The sequence below is a fragment of the Saimiri boliviensis genome, chromosome 11 (genome assembly GCF_048565385.1).
Source record: "Saimiri boliviensis isolate mSaiBol1 chromosome 11, mSaiBol1.pri, whole genome shotgun sequence".
NCBI classification, from domain to species: domain Eukaryota; kingdom Metazoa; phylum Chordata; class Mammalia; order Primates; family Cebidae; genus Saimiri; species Saimiri boliviensis.
In genome coordinates this window covers 95433900-95454257 of record NC_133459.1, presented here as the reverse complement: position 1 = coordinate 95454257, position 20358 = coordinate 95433900, and the positions used below count along the sequence as shown (strand labels likewise).

Here is a 20358-nt window from a genome sequence, read left to right as displayed (position 1 = left end):
TTTTACTTAACGTAATCAACTTACAGCTGAATTTACTTTCTTTCATGCCAAACATCCCAACATTCAATAACAACAATATAAATATTTGTTTGCTTTTTCCTGCAATACATATTCACACAGTAACCAAATACCAACATTACCACCAACTATATAATTACTTAAAACAGATTACAATATTTTTCTTTGTAGTTCTTTTTATCCTTAGAATGCAGCCCCTTGAAATATGCCACCCAAATTATTATGTTTTTAAAACACTTGGAATGGTTCCTCTATTTGGGGTTATTCTATCAACTTGATTCATGGCTTAGTACATTAGCTTTATTTGGCTTTATGTATTTTTGAGTTTTTGATTACAACAAAACAGAGCAGAAGCTACAGAAACTTTGCACATACACTCTGCCCCTACACATGCAGAGCTTCCCCATTATCAACATCCTTCACCAGAGGGTACATTTTTTAGAATTAATGAAATCACACTGACACATCTTATCACTAAAAAGTCCATACTTTACATTAGAACTCAGTTGTGTATTCTGTGGGTTTGGACAAATGTATAATGACATCATTACAGTATACAGAGAGTATTTTCACTGTTCCCAGACTCCTCTGTGTTCCACCTATTCATATCCCCTGCCAACCACAGCTTTTTACAGTCTCCATAGTTTTGCCTTTTCCAGAATGTCATATAGGTAGAATCACATAGCATGTAGCCTGTTCAGATTGGATTCTTTAACTCAGTAATATGCATGTAAATTTCCTCCATGTCTTGCCATGGTTTGATAGTTTCTAGTGCTGAATAATATTCTATTGTCTGCATGTACCACAATTTATTATTCACTTACTTAAGGACATCTTGGTTGCTTCCAAGTTTTGGCAATTACTAATAAAGATGCTATAAACAGCATGTGCAGGTTTTTATGTCAACATAAGTTTTCAATGCTTTTGAGTAAATACCGAGAAGCACGACTGATGCATTGAATGGTAAGAGTATGTACGCTTTTGTAAGAAATTGCCAAACTGTCTTCCAAAGTGGCTGCACCATTCTGCATTTCCACCTGCAATGAATGAAAGTTGTTCCACATCCTCACCAGCATTTGGTGCTATCAGTGTTCCAGATTTGGCCAGTGTGATAGGTGTGAAGTGGTATTTCATTGTTGTTTTTGTTTGCATTTCCCTGATGATATAGGACATGGAGCATCTTTTTTTTTTTTTTTTCAAGACAGAGTCTCTCTCCACCACCCAGGCTGGAGTGCAGTGGTGTGATACTGGCTCACTGCAACTTTCACCTCCTGGGTCCATGCGATTCTCCTGACTCAGACTCTCAAGTAGCTGGGATTACAGGCATGCACCACCACGCCCAGCTGATTTTTGTATTTTTAATAGAGACAGGGTTTTCCCATTTGGCCAGGCTGCTCTTGAACTCCTGACCTCAGGTGATCCACCTGCCTCGGCCTCCCAAAGTGCTGGGATTACAGGTGTGAGCCACCACACCTGGCCAGGGAGCATCTTTTTATATCCCTATTGGCCATCTGTACATCCTCTTTGGAGAGGTGTCTGATGAGATCTTTGACTCATTTTTAAAATTGGGTTGTTTGTGTTTTTCTTGTTGAGTTTTAAGAAGTTTTTCTGTATATTTTGGATAACAATCCTTTATCAGATATGTCTTTTGCAAGTATTTTCTCCCATACTGTGGCTTGGCTTCTCATTCTCTTGAAATTGTCTTTCACTCAACAATGTTTCTAATTTTAATGAAGTACAGCTTATTAATTCTTTCATGAATCATGTCTTTGGTGTTGTATCTAAAAAGTCATCACCATATCCAAAGTTATCTAGGTTTTCTCTTTAGGAGTCTTATAGTTTTGCATTTTATATTTAGATCTATAGTTCATTTTGAGTAAAATTTTGTGAAGGGTATAAGGTCTGTGTTTAGACTCTTTCTTTCTTTCTTTCTTTCTTTCTTTCTTTCTTTTTTTTTTTTTTTTGCATGTGGATGTCCAGTTGTTACAGTATTATTTGTTGAAAACATCATCTTTGCTCCATTGTATTGCCTTTGCTCTTTCATCAAAAGAGCAGTTGAATATATTTATGTTGGTCTATTTCTGGGCTCTCTATTCTGTTTCACTGATCTATTTCTCTTATTTTTCCACCAATATCACAGTATGTTGATTACTGTAGCTTTATAGTAAGTCTTGAAGTTGAGTAGTATCAGTCCTCCAATTTTGTTCTCCTTCAGCATTTTGCTGACCATTCTGCTCTTTTGCCTGCCCATTTAACTTTGAAATCAGTCTGTTGATATCCACAAATGACTTTGGATATTTTGCTTGGGAACACACTGAATTTATAGATCAAGTTAGAAATAACTGACATCTTCACAATATGGAGTCTTCCTATCTACAAACATAGAGTATCCCTCCTTTTATTTAGTTTATCTTTGATTTTTTTAATCAGTTTTATTGATTTTCCCATATAAATCTGGTACATATTTTGTTAGACTTGTAACTAAGTATTGCATTTTTGGGGTGCTAATGTAAATGGTTTTATGTTTTAAACTTCAAATTCTACTTGTTCATTGCTGATACATAGAAAAGTGATTGATTTTGTATATTAACTTTGTATCCTGCAACTTGCTGTAGTTTTTTATTAGTTCCAGGAGGTTTTTTGCCAATTCTTTTGGACTGTATACACAGATATTTACATCATCTGAGAACTAAAATAATTTTCTTTCTTTTCAATCTGTGTAACTTTTATTTCCTTTTCTTGTCTTATGGCATTAGCTCGTGTTTATAGTACAATGTTGAAAAGAAGTGGTGAGAGGAACATTCTTTCCTTGTTCCTGGTCGTAGTGGGAAAGCTTCAAGTTTCTCACCATTACAGATGATGTTAGTTAGCTGTAGGGTTTTTTTGTAGGCATTTGTTAACAAGTTTAAAAAGTTCCCCTCTATTCCTAGTTTACGAAAGTTTTTATCATAAATTGATATTGGATTTTGTCAAATGCTTTTTCTGTATCTATTGGCATGATCATTTGATTTTTCTTTCATAGTTTGTCAATGTGATAGATTACATTAATTGATTTTCATATGCTGAACCTGTCTTGCACACCTGAAATAAATCCCACTTAGTTGCAATGTATAATTCTTTCTATGTGCTGTTGGATCTAACTTGCTAATATTTTGCTGAAGATTTCTACATGTTTGTTCATGAGAACATTGTGTTTAGTTTTCTTTTCTTGTGTTGTTCTTTGGTTTTAGCACAAGAATAATGCTGGCCTCAAAAAATGAGTTAGAAAGTATGCCCTCTGCTTCTATCTTCTAAAAGAGATTATAGAGAATTGATACAATTTATTCTATCTTCTAAAAGATATTACAGAGAATTATATAATTTCTTCCTTAAATGTCTGGTAGAATCCACCAGTGAATCCACCTGAACCTGGTGCTTTCTGTTTTAGAAGATTATCAATTATTGACTTGATTTATTTAAACTCCCAGCCTCAAGTGATCCTCCCACCTCAGTCTCCCAAGTAGCTAGGACTACAGGCACATGCCACAACACCTGGGTAATCTTTTACTTTTTAGCAAAGATGGGGTCTCCCTACGTTGCTCAGGCTGGTCTTGAATTCTTGGCCTCAAGCAATCCTCCTGCCTTGGCCTCACAAAGTTTTGGGATTATAGGCATAAGCCATTGCACGTAGCCTGCTTTCTCAGTTTTTAAAAGGAGAGGGCACATTCTTAATCACTATTCTTCCCAGTGGAAATCTGTAAAAGTCACAAGAGATCAACTTAAATCAGTCCAAAAATTCTCCTACTTCTGTTTCTGCCTGTTACCTTTCATCTGATTCAAACTTTGTTCAAATATTCTTAACATTCTTCATCTCAGTCTACATAATGTTATTTCCTATGTTGAATTTCTTTCCTTCTTCTCCTTTTTTTTTCCGACTTCCCCATATTATTGTGTTTTTATGATGAATTTTTCCAATTGCTCTCATTTATCTTAGGGGTAAGATCAGAGGGTGTTTTTCTGAGGCTCTACCCTCAGGGCCCTTCAGTGACTTACTCCCTGCAGGTAACGTAATATCCACCTCAGCTATGAAAGAAAGATTATCTAGCTGAACTCAGAATGATGTTTGTTTTGCATAACTTCAGGTTGGAGCTGAACAATGTTTCTTTTATGTTCTTGGTCCATCAATGTGGACGACAGTTGGAAACTGGTACTCTAGAGAATGTCCTCTTGCCTACCCCTTCAAAAAATGTGCACTTTTCCTGGGGTCCCCTTTAGAATTCTGTGTCAATGTGAAAGGTCTTACAATCATCCTACTTCTTCCCATCCTACTTCATATCTATGAGAGAGAAGAATCCTACTTCTTATCTATGAGAAAATGGTAAAGTCCTTGGGTTTCTTTACCGGGAAATAGCCTTTGACTCTCAATGTACTTAGATTTTCTTTTCTTCTTTTCACAGCCAAATACATAACTGGCCTATTGGACTACCCCTCTTCTTACTTAAAGCCCAGGAATCTGGTTCCTACCCTCATCTTCTCACAAGGACTGTCAAAAACGACCTCTTACGTGCCAAATGTACAATCTCTTCTCCATTGTCCTCCTTAAACCATTTTGTATATGATGTTATACCAAGCATCCCCTCTTGAAACTCTTCTTGTATCCTGAATAACAACTAACAATGTTACAGTGACTCACCGTCATCAATACGCTTTCCCACATGTTATTTTATTGAATTTCCTCAGCCTTTATAAAGTATTATTATCCCCATTGTATGGATAAGGGAGCTGATGCTCACAGATGCTTCATACCATGTAACCTCCCACAATCACATTGCCAGTAAGCAGTGAAATCAGGTCTGGGGCTCAGGTTTTCTCACTCCCAATCCCATGTTCTCTTCTATCCGGAATTTTCTCCTGCCCTCAGCTTCTCCATTTTCTGATCTGTGTAAGTCTGTCTACATTCAGGTGCTGCCATAAAACAGCTTTCTGACCTCGAGGTTTGTGAACATCTGTAGCACAGGCACAAAACCCACATGCCATTTACTCTGACTGCAGATAAGGAGATGAGGAGGAGCAAACTGTGGGAGCATGGCACAAAGAAAAGAAATAATTGCTCGCTAGCTTTCTTTCCATCTCCCAAAGCCTTGAGCTGCAATTTTCAAATGGTTTACCAAAGGAAGTAAATTCCAAATTCCAGATTATAACTGTACATCTTTGAGTCATCTTCTTACTTTCACTTCACCAGTACAGTGGGGAAGACACAGTACTTTGAGTTCAGATGGAGTTGGATGTCAAATCCTGGCTTTGCTCTTAATAAATGTGCATACTCGGTCAAGTTACTTAACTTCACTGTGCCTCAGATTCCTCCTTTATGATACCCACACCACTAGGTTGTTGTGTGGATTAAATGTGATGCATTTATGTAAATCATTTATAGGAGTTTGCTGTGGAGTAGGCCTTCAGTAAATATTAGTTCATCCCCCCAATATAATATGAGGTGGACAAGAACTCTGTCTTCAATCTTAACTGTCTCTAAAATTCTTCTATAGATTATGTTTAACTAGTTAATAACACCACCATGCCATTTCTGCGTTGCGGTGATGGTATGACAGTAGATGTCATGACTAAAATGACCACCAACCACAAAAAGGTCCTACTAGACAAAATGTTACAAGAAACATGAGATAATGCAGTAAAAAGTTAGGTTACATCTGACCAATATCTATGTATATCTACCTGGTATGGGTTTCTCTGGCTGACTCCTGTGAATAAATCAAAGAAAACTTTAAAATTTGATTTGAGACATATAGAGAGTCAGGCCAGTATCATACAAAAACACTCTAGAATTCAAAGACCTCCAACACTTAAGTGACCTTGGGCAAGTTACCCCACCTGGTTGAACCTGTCTTCTCATTCTGTCTGGTCAATCTAAAATGGTAGTGGGGAGGAGCAAACGAGGCAGTTATTTGGAAGGGTTTGCTAAAGAAGAGCAGGCTAGTCAATGTGAGTTACCTTACTTCACTAATAAAGCATCAGAAAGTTTGGATGAGAAATCAAAACCTGAAAAAGTAAGATCTACTATTTAACTGTTATACATTCATGGGTTGTATTTGTTATGATGCATGTGGTTCCACACAAATGCATTCAAAAATCATCACAGAAAAAAAAAAAATCCTACACTGTTGTTGTTCAAAAGAACCAATAAGATCACTAAGTTCAGCTCCTGGTTTGCATTTTGAAAGGAAAAGGTCCTCCAACTTTGGTTAACAGAAACCAGGGTCAGAAGCCCACATGTATGTCTCAGATGTCAACACTACTCCAGGATTTAAACACCTAAGAACTATCAAGCAACATTCCTCAAACTTCCGAACTCTATTGTATAGATGTGAACTATCAATTTGGAAGAACATGTAAAAGAAGGATGAATCACCATTATTTAATAATTAAAAGAATGTTTTCAAATTAATGATACTTATTTCAAATCAACGAGAGGAATACTATGATGATGTCTTTCACCAGACTATCTACAGGGAACGTAATCTTACTTACGTCTTCAATTGCAATAGCAAACATAAAGTGAAAATTGTGCAAGGGCAAAACACTGTTTAGGAGATTTGAAAATCCCCTCAAATGGTCCATGTGATTCTATAAAGGGATCTTACTCAGAAATAAATTCCTTCAAGTACTTCACCTCTTGGAACACTTAAAACTTTTCAGGATTTCAATTTGCTTGCTCTGTCTGTATGTGGCCATCTTCTTTCTCCTTGTCAGTTAGAACTAGCACACATATACCAAACGGCAGAAGCACACTGGTTTTATTTTTTGTTGTTCCCATTATCAAGCAACTATCTGCTTTTACATCAAATTACATTTCCATATCGTGTGCCTTGGGTATTAAGTAACATTCAAAAGGTGGAATTAATAAGGGAATGTTTGCTCCAAGCTTAACTATTATAACTTTGCAGCTAGTTTTAAAAACTTCTTTCAATTGTGAGAGCTGTACAAACAGTGCTCCTTTGAGTGACACCTCTGTGGGTTTGATCTTTTCTCTGTCTTCAGGAATCAAATACATCAGTTATAAATTGGAACTCATTTGCACTTTTTCTTTTTCTTTCTCCACGTTTCACAACTTTAATAGCATATTCTAACTATTCTGAACAAATATGCAGTTACAAATGTGTTCCAAGGTTAAGCTGAGCACGCTCCACAGGCCTGGTCAGTGCAACACGCCCATCCCCGGCTGCCAGAGTGTGCCGCCACCCACTCGGAAACCCCATCCGCCAGCCGCCAACCGGTCACACCAAACCCAGGACCTTCAGACAGGATGAATGTTGGGGCCCAGCAATGGAACTACTGAGAAAGCAGGACATGACACTCATATGCTCAACTGAAACGCAGGACTTCCCAGCCCAGCCCCTCACTGTTGAAGACCGCAGAATCCCAGCTTGGCAGCAGGGTGGCGCCTGAGTCCTGGCATCTTCAGCCGGGTGGCAGGGAGCAGCGCTTTTTCCGCACAGGCCTTGCTCCTGCTAGGAAGTGGCACATCTTCCTGCTCAGGTCACCAAGGTGGTTCAGAAATGGTAAAGAGCAGCAACAGTGAAAGACTGCAGTCCTTACAGGCAAGAAGGGCGAAATAAATAGGAGGTGACCCACGGCAGCTCTTGCCTGAGCTGGTGTGCCACAACCCTAACCCACCCCTAAAAAAAAAGAAAATCAAGAAGCACCGTCCTAAGAACGTGACCCTACTCCACACAGCCCTTCTGAGATGATTAGCATCCAACAGGTGACACAGGCTGCACCCGGCAGGCTGGAAACAGCAGAGTCGGTTTCTTCAAATGAAAGGGAAGAAATCAGTCCAAATGCAGGAGTGGTAGGAGAGGTTCTAGGTTCCTGGAACCACATCACCAAAGTTCGGTCCTTTTTGCCAAGTGACCCCTACCCCACGCCAATGTGGTCTCCGGGGCTCTCCCACAGGGAAAGACCCAGGCAAGTCCACAGCTACGGGCACCAAGGCTGCAGAGGATGCTGGATGAAAACTCCCATTTCTGAAACGTATTGTAGTGGTCACTGCACAAGTGAAGCAAAATAATAAGGAAAAAGAAAAAGTGAAAGTGAAAATCTTGCACTTGAAAACCTATCGGATGGAAGCGCTGTCGATGCGGCAAGGATCGAGGCCCCGCCCACAGGCCTGGAGTCCCCGCAGCGACAGCGACATTGGGTAGGCCAGGCGCCTGCCTTCGCTTCCTGCTGCTGCCTGCATTGCGCCCGCTAGCTGGATTCCTTCTTGGGATTAATTCCCTCATCGTCCTCATCTTCTCCCCGCTTGTCACCTTCTAACACCTCCTCTTTTCACCTTCTTCAAGACTGTCCTCATCCTCTATGTATGGTGTCCCCAGTGAAGTACAGCACAGCCCATGGGACTATCGATTGGCTCACAGAAAAAGTGTCCATTTCAGAGGCTAATGTGAATCCAGAACCTTCATGCAGTGATTCTCCATCCCCGGATGCTTTCACTGGATTGAAGAAGTTGAAAAATGATTCATTGGGTACTTGCTTTGTAATTGTTCTAACAGTGCCTCGACGCTTATGTTTCTGCTTTTTCTTGACAGTTTGGACAGTAACATGCTTTCCTTCCTTCCAGCAATACTACACCCGTCACAGTCCACGATCTCAGGACATTGGAAGGAAAAGGGATCGGCCTTATCTGGTTCTGATTTCATTTTGCAGGTTTCTGTCAGGGCTGAGTTGGTGAAGTAGTCATTGGGTTCAAAGCGGAACTCTCACACAAAAGACAGGCTGTCCAGGGTCAGAAAACTTTACTTGAATATCCTGCGGGTGTTTGAAGATTAGTTCATCATATTCCTGGACTAATTCACTTAGCATAGCTACATTTCTAAAGACGGCAAACCAGAACTCTAGAACGCCTTTGGGATTTGGCTCTTCAGCTGTTACTGCTGCTGCTTCTGTTAGGACTGCTTTGTCTTTCATGTCTCCTACCAATGTCTCTTCCTCTTCATTTTCACTGTGCCATTCTGATTCCGCATCTGGCGGTTCAACATCACGGATGATAAATTCTCTTCCCTTGTCAAAGGGAGACTGTTATAATGCTGCACTTTCTTTCCAAGTCACGAACTTCTTCATAGAACTTGGCTTCTATAAGGGCACATCTCACCTGAAATTGTTTCAATGCATTAATTCTTCTTTTTACTGCTTTGGGTAAACTTTCGACGTAGCTGGAAGGGACATCGTCGAGTCTCTCCTGTAAAGCTGCCCAAACTCAAGGATTCTGCAGCACATGATCTGTGAGTTTTTCTGTATTACTTGCATTTTTAGCTGCTTCCACGGAATCTGAAGGAACCGCATCTGAAAAGCTGTTATCCACCATCTGAATGTCTTTATCGCCTTGGCTGGCAAACCAAGTCCCGTTAAGTAATTAGTCCAGGCTCACTCAGGCCAGTCCTCTGGGGCGCACACCGCCCATCTCTCTCACACCTCACAGCTCCCAACAACTAAGAAGCAACACCAAGAACGTTCTTCCCCTTCAGACATGCCCTCGGCCATACGAAACTTAAAATCAAAACCCCAGTTAGCCCAGCCTGCCCCACAGGGGCGCATGTTGACTATGGCCCCACGTAAAAACTCAAATTCCTAAACATCTAATAAAGAGGTCCTGGATGTCTCCACCTTAAAGACGGGAAGCCTTTTGGGAGGCTGAGACAGGTGGATCATTTAGGATCAGGAGTCAGTCAAAAAAAACCAAAAACCAAAACCAAAAACTGGAAGCCTGGCCGCTCCGGGCACGCCCGGCCGTGTAACCACCACGCCCTGGCACTAGGCAGGCTGGGCGAGCCGGAGTTTCCAGCGGTCAAGGCCTCTTCCCGCCTTCTCCTTCGCGTCTGCGCCTCCTTTGCGGGGCTGCCCAGGAAGCGGCCTGCGGCGCAGAACAAAGCATCCCGACCTTCCGGGCTGCAAGCGGCCGGGCGGGGCGCACCGGGGCCTGGGAGGGGCCGCCCGCCAGCATCTCAGGCCGGGGCTCCAAGCCCCTGGCCTGCCGCTGCCCGCCTTGACGAGGAAGACGTTCTTTTTCTTGAAAAATGTTGGCTCACGTCTGTAATCCTAGCATTTTGGGAAGCCGAGGTGGGTGGATCACCTGAGGTCAGTAGTTCAAGACCAGCCTGGCCATCATGCTGAAACCCCACCTTTAAAAAAGAAAGAAAGAAGAGAGAGAGAGAGAGAGAGAGAGAGAGAGAGAGAGAGAGGAAGGAAGGAAGGAAGGAAGGAAGGAAGGAAGGAAGGAAGGAAGGAAGGAAGGAAAGAAAGAAAAAGAAAGAAAGAAAGAAAGAAAGAAAGAAAGAAAGAAAGAAAGAAAGAAAGAAAGAAAGAAAGAAAGAAAAATGTGTTTCCTGCCTTGAACTCCCGACCTCAGGTGATTCGCCCGCCTTGGCCTCCAAAGTGCTTGGATTACAGGCGTGAGCCACCATGCCCAGCCAAAGACCTGGAGCCAACCCAAATGCCCATCGATGACAGACTGGACAGGGAAAATGTGGCACATATACACCATGGAATATTATGCAGCCATCAAAAACGATGAGTTCGTTTCCTTTGTAGGGGCATGGATGAACCTGGAAACCATCATTCTCAGCAAACTGACACAAGAACGGAAAATCAAACACCGCATGTTCTCACTGACAGGCGGGTGTTGAACAATGAGAACACATGGACACAGGGAGGGGAACATCACACACTGGGGTCTGTTGGGGGAAAATAGGGGAGAGACAGCAGGGGGTGGGGAGTTGGGAGAGACAGCATGGGGAGAAATGACTGAAAGAGGTGAAGGGGAGGAAGGCAGCAAATCACGCTGCCACGTGTGTACCTATGCAACAATCTCGCATGTTCTTCACATGTACCCCAAAACCTAAAATGCAATTAAAAAAAAGAAAAAGAAAAATGTGTTTCCTTTCCCAAGAAGTTACTCTGCTTTGTCTGAAAATAATATAACTTGAACGGCTTTAAGTTACTGTTTGAAATGGTCAGAAAAGACAGTAAATGGAAGACTTAGAATGGCTCACCAGTTAAAATCCAAGTTTCTTATGTTTCTTGTATTTACTGATTTCCCTTATCTGTTTCAGCTGTTTGTTCAGAAAAATTTCATTCATAGACTTACCTTCCCAACCCAAGAGACTCATATTCTCTATTTGCCCTGGAATCCTGTTCACTATTTACAATTATATTATTCTGAATATAGTATTTACTATTTTCATCTCTTCTTTTATATTTTAGTAAACTACTTTCAAGTTACTGATCTTTTGGTTTGTTAAACTGGGGATGTAATGTAAAAAAACAGGTAATACAAATTGCAAATGTAAGTAATAGTAAAATGACATTAGAAAATCACAGCCAAGACAGAGTCACTGAGTGTTAGGCCTAAGGAAACAGATCAAATGCATGCTCCTGTAGCAGATATGCAACCTTTGAGAACATAATCATTATTAAGAATATTATAAAGCGGCATTGTGAATAGTTAAAACCATGGGCTCTAGAGCTGGATAGCCTCTATTCAAAACCAGGTTCTACCACTTACTAGCTGTTGACCTTGGGCAAACAACTTAAACTCTCTGTTGGTTTCTCACTAGGAAATAGGGATAAATACTAGTATACAACTTATAGGTTGTATGAGGATTGATATAAGATTGAATTAACACATGTATTAGAATTTTGCTCAATACAGAAAGGGCTAAATAATGTTAGCTTTATATGTATAATAGGGTTTCTGTTAAAAATTGTAACTCATTTTACATTTCAAAATTGTGAACCTTATGTTAGTTACCACATCTGTGGTTGGAAAGCCTCCATGACACATTTAGTTATTTACTCACCACTGTTTGGGACACAGGTTTCCAAAACGATCGATGATGTTTTATTAACTAATGGATTGCTAGCAGTACACTGTATTGTCTGTGGAAGATCATCTTCCAGCTTAAAATATACTTTGGTTGAGTTATGTTTGCACTGCTCCATAGGACAATCCCATGAGTACACTGTAAGTTCTGGATGGCTGTTATAATGCTCTGATATCTTGCAAAGGACTTCAATGCTTCCATTAGTCAATGCACAAGTTGCTCTAGGAGACGGAAGAGGCTCTGGAAAAATAAAAAGTATAATATTTAGTACAGAAAATAGTAAGGTTTAGACACAACATCTGCAAATGTATGAAGAGCTCCCAACGTCCTTACGAGCTTGAAACGATGAGCAAACTCCTTGAGCATCAGGGGATGAGAATTCTTTCTTTTGCTAGGTCAGACCTACCTGTTCTAATTTAACAGAAGAAACGCAGACCCTGATATGGCTTGGCTCTGTGTCCCCACCCAAATCTCATCTTGAATTATAATCCCCATGTGTGAAGGAAGGCACCTGGTGGGAGGTGATTGTACCGTGGGGGCGGTTTCCCCATGCTATTCTGGTGATAGTGAGTGAGTTCTCATGACAGCTGTTGGTTTAAAAGCGTGTGGCAGTTCTTTCTGTCTCCTGCTGCTTTGTTAAAAAAGTGCTTGCTTCTCCTCTGCCTTCCATCATGATTGTAAGTTTCCTGAGGCCTCCCCAGCCATGTGGAACTGTGAGTTAATTAAACTTCTTTTCTTTATAAATTACCCAATCTCGGGCAGTTCTTTATAGCAGTGTGAAAACAGATCAATACAGGCCCCAAATCCTTTATCCTCAATTCTGAAATCAAAAAAGCTCTGAAGCCAAAAGAGTCTTCACAAGTTGGTAGCAAAATCATTTAGCTGCAAATCCTGACCTGACCTGAATTAACACAATGACTTACAGTCTTTTTTTTTTTTTTTTAATTCAGTCTCTGTAGAGACTGTCAAAAATTGCCAATGCCAACTATATTTCAAGTCGTCATGGAAGTGTATTGGGAAAAGTTTTCAATTAGCAATAATCACGCCTCGGGTAAACCATATTGGCTACGATACTGCCACTGCGCAAAGCTGACTTACAGTCTTTATTTTCTCACTTACTTCAAATATTCATTATCGTTTCACCACAAAAATATTCCTGTGCTTGGCAGGACACAGGGGCTCATGGCTATAATCCCAGCACTTTGGGAGGCTGAAGCAGGAGGATGGCTTGAGGCCAGGAGTTCGAGAACAGGCTGGGCAACATAGTGAGGCCCTTCCTTTATAAAAAGTTCAAAGATTATCCAGGTATGATGGCTCCTGCCTGTAGTCTTAGCTACTTGGGACTACTTAAACCAAATAGCTTGAAGCTGCAGTGAGTTATGATTGTGCCACTGCACTCTAGCTCACTGCACACAGGGAGCTATGATTACATCAGGCTGAAACCTTGTCTCTAAATATACAGGAATGAAATAAATACTTGTTCCTATGCTTGACCCACAGGATACTCCCCATAATTAAGTGGGGTGCCTAATATGCAGAGGAAATACCTTGTATTACCTTTCCTAAACATAAAATAATAATTTCAATTCTATAACACATCTGACTCAAAGCATTTTGTGAAAGGTTCTGGTAGAGCTACACAGAGCCTTGCTGGGTCCTGCCTATTGGTTGGGCTGGCCCTGCTAATAGGCAGAGTGGGGTGCAGCATGTGTCGCAGACCTGCCTGTTCAGAGGCCACGCTCCCAGCCTTCCTCTAGGAAGCGCCTCCTATTGGCTAGGGCAGCCTGGACCTACAAGGATGAGTTAAGAGGCTAACATGTCACATTCGGCCACTGTTGCCCTTTAAAAGCCTCAAGGCTAATTACATTGTCCTATTAGTCACTTATTTGTTAATGTATATGCCTTCTTGCATCTCAGCTACCCTCCAGCAATTAATCATAAGAGGCTTGAGGAAATAGGCAAAAACATATGTAGTATACAACAATAGTCATGGTAGCACTGGGACAATAAAGTATTGATATATCAAAAACGTCGACTAAAAAGAGCATTTAAATAAATTAAGATTCACCACGATAATGGAATACTATGTTGTCATTTAAAATGAGGTTTTCTAAAACAAATTAATGCTTATGCTCCAATTATAATCTGAAAAATAAAAGTGTTTAATCATTCCCCCATCTTCTTCTCTTCCTGAATTCCTTCTCGCTCAGATAAATACTGTACCCAGGCTGCCTTGGTAGAGACCAGAGTCATACACTGACTTCCCTTTCTTCTTGGGGCTTTCTCAGCTTTTAAGATTAATCTAGCTCACATAACTCTTTACATACTTCCTTAAGGTTTTATTTAACTTAAAAAGACATTGAATCATCTTTTTAGCAGAGGAATTTCTCCGAATTAAATCTTCAGTTGCAATCCAATCCAATGGGTAAGAAGCTGCTCTAGCTGACTCAGAATTGAAAGCCTAGAGCCCTGCTCCCCTAATTTCCTCTGGTCCCTTTTGCCCACCCCAGGGACTTCCAAAAAACTCCATGCATACCAATAGTTCAAAAATGCCTGTTCTCAGTATTTCATAGACTTAGGCCTGCCTCTGTCACTAGGCTGGGCACTTCTCAGGGGAAGAAAACCAAGCTTTCTCCTTCCTTAGAAATGGTCCTTCAAAGCATTTCTCAAATTTTAATGTGCCTAAGAACCACCAAGGGTTCTTGTTAAAAACACAGATTCCCGAGCCCCACCATCCCAGGTGCTTCTGATATGTGTGACCCATTTGTTCTGTTACAGATTCTAATATATTGATCTAGCTCCACCAATGTCTAGTCTATCATGCAGCACTGTCTGAACTGAACAGAGGTGCATCATCAGCCCCAGAGATGGTGCATCTTTGGAGCATAAAGACTGGGTACGACTCACGTTTTAACCACTGCACCTGACATAATACAAGGCACATGGCTCCTCACAAGCAGTATTGGAAAGATGGGGAGACAGATGTATAGAAGGATTGATTCAGAGACAGTCTTCAAACAAAATGTAAATTATTCTACCAGCTACCTCCAAAGAGGAATAGGATGGTGCTTACATGGACTCAGAAGCCCAACTGCCTGGGTTCATATCCCAGCTTCGCGACTAAGAGCCATATGACATTGGGCAAGTTACTTAAATCATCTTGTGTCTAGGTTTCCTCCTATCTACAATAAGGACACAAATAGTACTTACTCTATCAGACTGCAATGAAATTAAATGAGTTAATACAGATAATAATCAATATATGAATTAACATGTAGTATCTACACAGAGTAAGAGCTTAACAAATGGTAGCTGTAATAGAGCACATGGCCATTGGCTGAGAGTTTCCAACTCCAGGAAGCCAAGGCTCCCCAAGGGGTATGTGAGATGATGAGAAGAATCACTGACCAGGAGCTGGGAGGTTTGATCAAGCCTCAGCCTTGGCCTGCTACGTGACCTTGGGCCACAGTCCTTTTAGGAGCTGAAAGACTTTTAAGAAAGCATCCATTCAGGCTTCTTGTTCGACAAACAGAGAAACTGACTCCTAAACTATCTTTGTTTTGTTTTTGTTTTTGTTTTGCTATAAAGACGTACCCGATCCTAAACTATCTTATTTTCATCTGTGAAACGGAATGCTTTATCAGGTCATTGTAAAGGTCAAACAGAATATAATTGAGTGCCACATGCGGGGTTCATAAAAAAGAAAAAAAACAGCATATGAAAGTAACTTGAGGGGAAACATTAAACGGGGTTAGTATTACCTTTTTTTTTTTTTTTTTTTTTGAGATGAAGTCTTGCTCTGTCATCAGGCTGGAGTGCAGAGGTGCGATCTCAGCTCACTGCAATCTCTGCCTCCTGGGTTCAAGTGACTCCCTTGCCTCAGCCTCCTGAGTAGCCGGGACTACAGGCATGCACCACCATGCCAGGCTAATTTTTTGTATCTTTTTTTTTTTTTTTTTTTTTTTTTGAGACGGAGTTTCGCTCTTGTTACCCAGCCTGGAGTGCAATGGCACGATCTCGGCTCACCGCAACCTCCGCCTCCTGGGTTCAGGCAATTCTCCTGTCTCAGCCTCCTGAGTAGCTGGGATTACAGGCATGCACCACCATGCCCAGCTAATTTTTTGTATTTTTAGTAGAGACGGGGTTTCACCTTGTTGACCAAGGTTGGTCTCGATCTCTTGATCTTGTGATCCACCCGCCTCGGCCTCCCAAAGTGCTGGGATTACAGGCTTGAGCCACCGCGCCCGGCCAATTTTTTGTATCTTAGTAGAGACAGGGTTTCACCATGTTGGCCAGGATGGTCTCAGTCTCCTAAATCTCGTGATTCACTTGCCTCGGCCTCCCAAAGTGCTGGGATTATAGGTGTGAACCACCGTGCCCGGCCTGGTATTATCTTCTAAGTTGCTAGAACTCCCTTGACTATATAGAAGTTCTTTCTGGCTGTCTCATTATACAACAGTTGCCAGATGACAAACGTAGACGTGCCTATCCAACTCATCTAAAAGTGTGCAAGCCTTTTTTCAATGCCTAGATCTGAGTTTCTACACCTCAGATCTTTTCTTCTGTAAATCTTTCACATTCTTACTGAGACTTACCACAGCTGTATCTAACAACTATTGGTTACACATCTACCTTAAGCATCATTAAACTGGCAAGAAATGTGCCTACTTCCTCTCTAAGACAATTAGTCAATTTATAAGTAATGAATCGAGTTCAGTATTGTGTAAGAAAATGAGAATTTCTTACATATATCTGATGATATTTTATAGAAATATGTGTATATTTTCATGAATTTTAGTAAAGGTCAAGTACCAATCCAGCCCAGTTAAGGACAGGGCAGTCAATTCTACTTACATAAAAATCGTCGTCTGAGATGGGATGAAGATCCATAAAAAGATGGGAAAGGACTAATAAACATCAGAAGTGGAAATTCTAAGGGGACTTTTGGGTATAGAGGAAAGCCAGATGTCAATGAACACACAGAAGGAAGCAGATGCCCTGAATTTAAGAAGTGCCAGGAAATCCCCCTGTCCAAAATACACTTGCTGAAAGTCTCCTATTAGGTTTGGTGTCTCCATAAGATTACTAAGTTACTAAAACAAATGTTAACATTACCCCAAGGAAGTATGACTTCCTCATTTCTTAAAAAAAAAAAAAGTATGACCAGTCATTTTATCATGCAGGTGTGAAACCTAGAGTCATCTTATGTCTTTTTACAACCAAAACCTACATCTTGCACTCTTTCTTGGACCCGCTATCTACCTGGATGATCACAGTAGCTTCTAATGTGGCATCTCCTCTCTAATCCATTGTAAGTGTGCACCATCACATCAATCTTCCAAAAATGTATCTTATCTAGTCACCTCCTTGCTCCATATAGGATACAATGGCTCCCCACTGCTACAAGCGGATGTCTAGACTGTCAAACCAGGACTTTAAGTCCCACACTGAAAACTATCAATGTCACTGCCTCCTGATCAAAACTCACCTCTGCAGCCTTCCTAAGGTCTATCCAGTCGGTCTGACCACCAAAACCATACCTTTGCTGAGTTGCCATGGAATATTTTATTTTATTATTTATTTATTTATTTATTTTGAGGCAGGGTCTTGCTCTGTCACCTAAGCTGGAGTAATCACCACCTAAGCGGTGCAATCATGGCTCACTGCAGCCTCAACCTCCTGGGCTCAAGGGATCCTCTCACCTCAGCCTCCTGAGTAGCTGGGGCTATAGGCACGCACCATCATGCCTGGTTATTTTTTTTATTTTTGTAGAGATGGGGTCTTGCTATGTTGCCTAGGCTGGTCTTGAACTCCTGGGCTTAAGCAACCCTCCCTCCTCGGCCTCTCAAAGTGCTAAGATTACAGGCTTGAGCCACAACGCCCGGCCCAGAATATTTTAAATTAAATTATTTTAAAACATTTCATCAAGTTTAAAAGGAGAAACGTATTTTAAATGTTTTTAACTTAGTTTTACAAACTCCATAGAAAGGGTTCTGGGTCAGGTCTCACACAGCCTTGCAGGTCACTTTCCGCATTTTAGCTTTAACAGAGTCAGATGGGGCCACTGGCAAGTTCTACACAGATGAGTGACATGATCTGATTTCTGTTTTAAAAAGATCACCCTGGATCGAGACCATCCTGGTCAACAATGGTGAAACCCCGTCTCTACTAAAAAAGAAAAAAAAAATACAAAAAATTAGCTGGGCATGGTGGCACGTGCCTGTAATCCCAGCTACTCAGGAGGCTGAGGCAGGAGAATTGCCTGAACCCAGGAGGTGGAGGTTGCGGTGAGCCGAGATTGCGCCATTGCACTCCAGCCTGGGTAACGAGCGAAACTCCGTCTCAAAAAAAAAAAAAAAAAAAAAAAAAATCACCCTGGTAGAACCAATACAACTACAACTTCCTGGTGCAGTGACTGTGGAGTTCAAGAAAAAGAGGTATGAAGGATGACATCAAGGTTTCAGACTGACCAACTAAAGGATGGAGCTGCCATTAACCAAAAGGGAAAAGATTTGGGGAGGAGCAGGTTTTAAGGAGAAGATAATGGACTGACTTTTGGACATATGATATTTGAAAGGCCGATTAGATATCTGAGTGGAGATGTAGAGTAGGCAGCCAGGTATACATATAAGGAGCCTGGGGACAGTGGGTAGGGGTGGCTGTGGGCAAGAGCTCTCAATCTGTGCATTATGAGCAATGAGATGATATTTAAAGTCCTGACATGGGATGAGCTCACCCACTGGCTGTGAATGCAGGAAGAAAAGGAAAGAGACCCAAAGCTTAAGCCTTGATGTTTCCAGTGTGAGGAGATTGGGGAAATGAGTAAAGTATCAAAACAAACTGAAAAGGAATAGTCACTGTTTGAGAAAAAAACATGAGGCCTGGCGCGGTGGCTCACACCTGTAATCCCAGCACTTTGGGAGGGCGAGGCAGGTGGATCACCTGAGGTCAGGAGTTTGAGACCAGCCTGACCAACATGGTGAAACCCTGTCTCTACTAAAAATACCAAATTAGCCAGGCATGGTGGTGCATGCCTGCAATCTCAGCTATTCGGGAGGCTGAGACAGGAGAATTACTTGAACCCAGGAGGCGGAGGTTGCAGTGAGCCAAGATTGCACTCCAGACTGGGCAACAAGAGTGAAACCCCCTCTCAAAAAAAAAAAAAGAAAGAAAGAAAGAAAAGAAAGAAACATGAATAAGGTGGTATCCTGAACATCAAGTGAAGACAGCACTTAGAGGAGGGAGTGATCAGCCATGTCAAAAGCTGCTGAGAAGTCCAGAATGACAAGGACTGAGAATGGACCACTGGATTTATTAACAAGGAGGTCCAGAGGAGATGTGGCATAGCAGCACAGACAAAAGCCTATATGGAGTGGGTTAAAAGTAAACATGAGGGGTCAGAATAAGTGAATATGGACAATTTCTTCAAAGAGATTTTTCTATAAAGTGAAGATAGTGAGCGGGTGGTGGTTGCTGGAGGGGTAGAGGGATCATGAGAAAGTTTGCATGACAGCATGTGTGTATGCAGTTGAAAATAAATCATCAACTTATGGGGGAAATCCTCATCAGGAGAGAGTGGGTGGAAGCACTAGGGTGATATTCCCGAGGATGTCCAGAGGAGGTGGGACCCAGGGCATGTGCAGAAGCTTTAACCTCAGGTGAGAACTCAGAAAGTCCATCATACCAGGAGAGAAAGCATGGCTTACAGGCTCAGGTACGGGTAAGAAGGTAGGCAGGTGGTAAGAGCTTGTGGAAATCACCCTCTGATTGCTTATTTTCCTCCGTGATATATGAAGCAAAGCCTTCAGCTGAAGAGTGGGTCTAGAGAAGGAAGTATTCAAGGTTTGAGGACAGAAAAAGTAACTGCTAGGAGAGTAGGTAAGTGACAGGCTAAAAAAAAATACCAGACTTCGTTGAGTTAAGTGATTAGAAATGAAAAGTGCAGGACTTTGCAGGGTGGTGTATTTTTCTGCAACCACATGGGTGTGAGCACAGAATAGGCAAAGCACCAGATTTAACCCTGTTGTAATCTGGCTATGTGAGTACGACAAGCCAACAAAGAAGCAAGGAACCTAAGTGTGTCTGCAACGGACTGAGTCCAGTGAGTGACGGCAGTACTCAGGCTGAGGAGGGCAGCAGGGACATCAGGTGTGTGAAGGACGGTCAGCATCAGCATCATCAAAGACGGCATGGTGGTCCAAGTGCAACTCCTGACATTGAGATAAGGATGAGTTCTCAGTTATATCCACGGGGAGTGGGTAACACACAGGACGAAATCCTTACAGGAAAGGAGATCAAGGACAATATTAGAAAGAATTTTAATTTAAATACTGCAACCACCAATACAGCAGGAATGTCAGAAACAATGAAAATGAGGAAGGACTTAAAATGACCAAGAAACAGTGGCATGTGAGGCAGGGACCTATAGAAGACTGCAACACAAAAGGGTCTTTAGAGACCAGGG

General features: G+C 41.5%; 1 protein-coding gene, 1 non-coding gene and 1 pseudogene across 5 annotated transcripts in view; all 3 read right to left on the bottom strand.

Moving 5' to 3' along the window:
• The window catches only part of CD58 (CD58 molecule), a 60950-nt gene that overhangs the window by 11609 nt on the left and 28983 nt on the right, over positions 1-20358 (bottom strand). For all 4 annotated transcript variants that reach the window (XM_039460845.2, XM_074381210.1, XM_010344065.3 and 1 more), the window contains one exon: positions 11871-12134. In XM_039460845.2, the coding sequence (XP_039316779.1) occupies positions 11871-12134 (264 nt within the window). The remainder of the gene's footprint in view (positions 1-11870; positions 12135-20358) is intronic.
• LOC141580313 (nucleosome assembly protein 1-like 4 pseudogene) lies at positions 1935-9871 on the bottom strand (annotated as a pseudogene).
• LOC120360548 (U4 spliceosomal RNA) lies at positions 12845-12985 on the bottom strand. Its single transcript, XR_005577016.1, has one exon. It is a non-coding gene; the product is annotated as a U4 spliceosomal RNA (small nuclear RNA).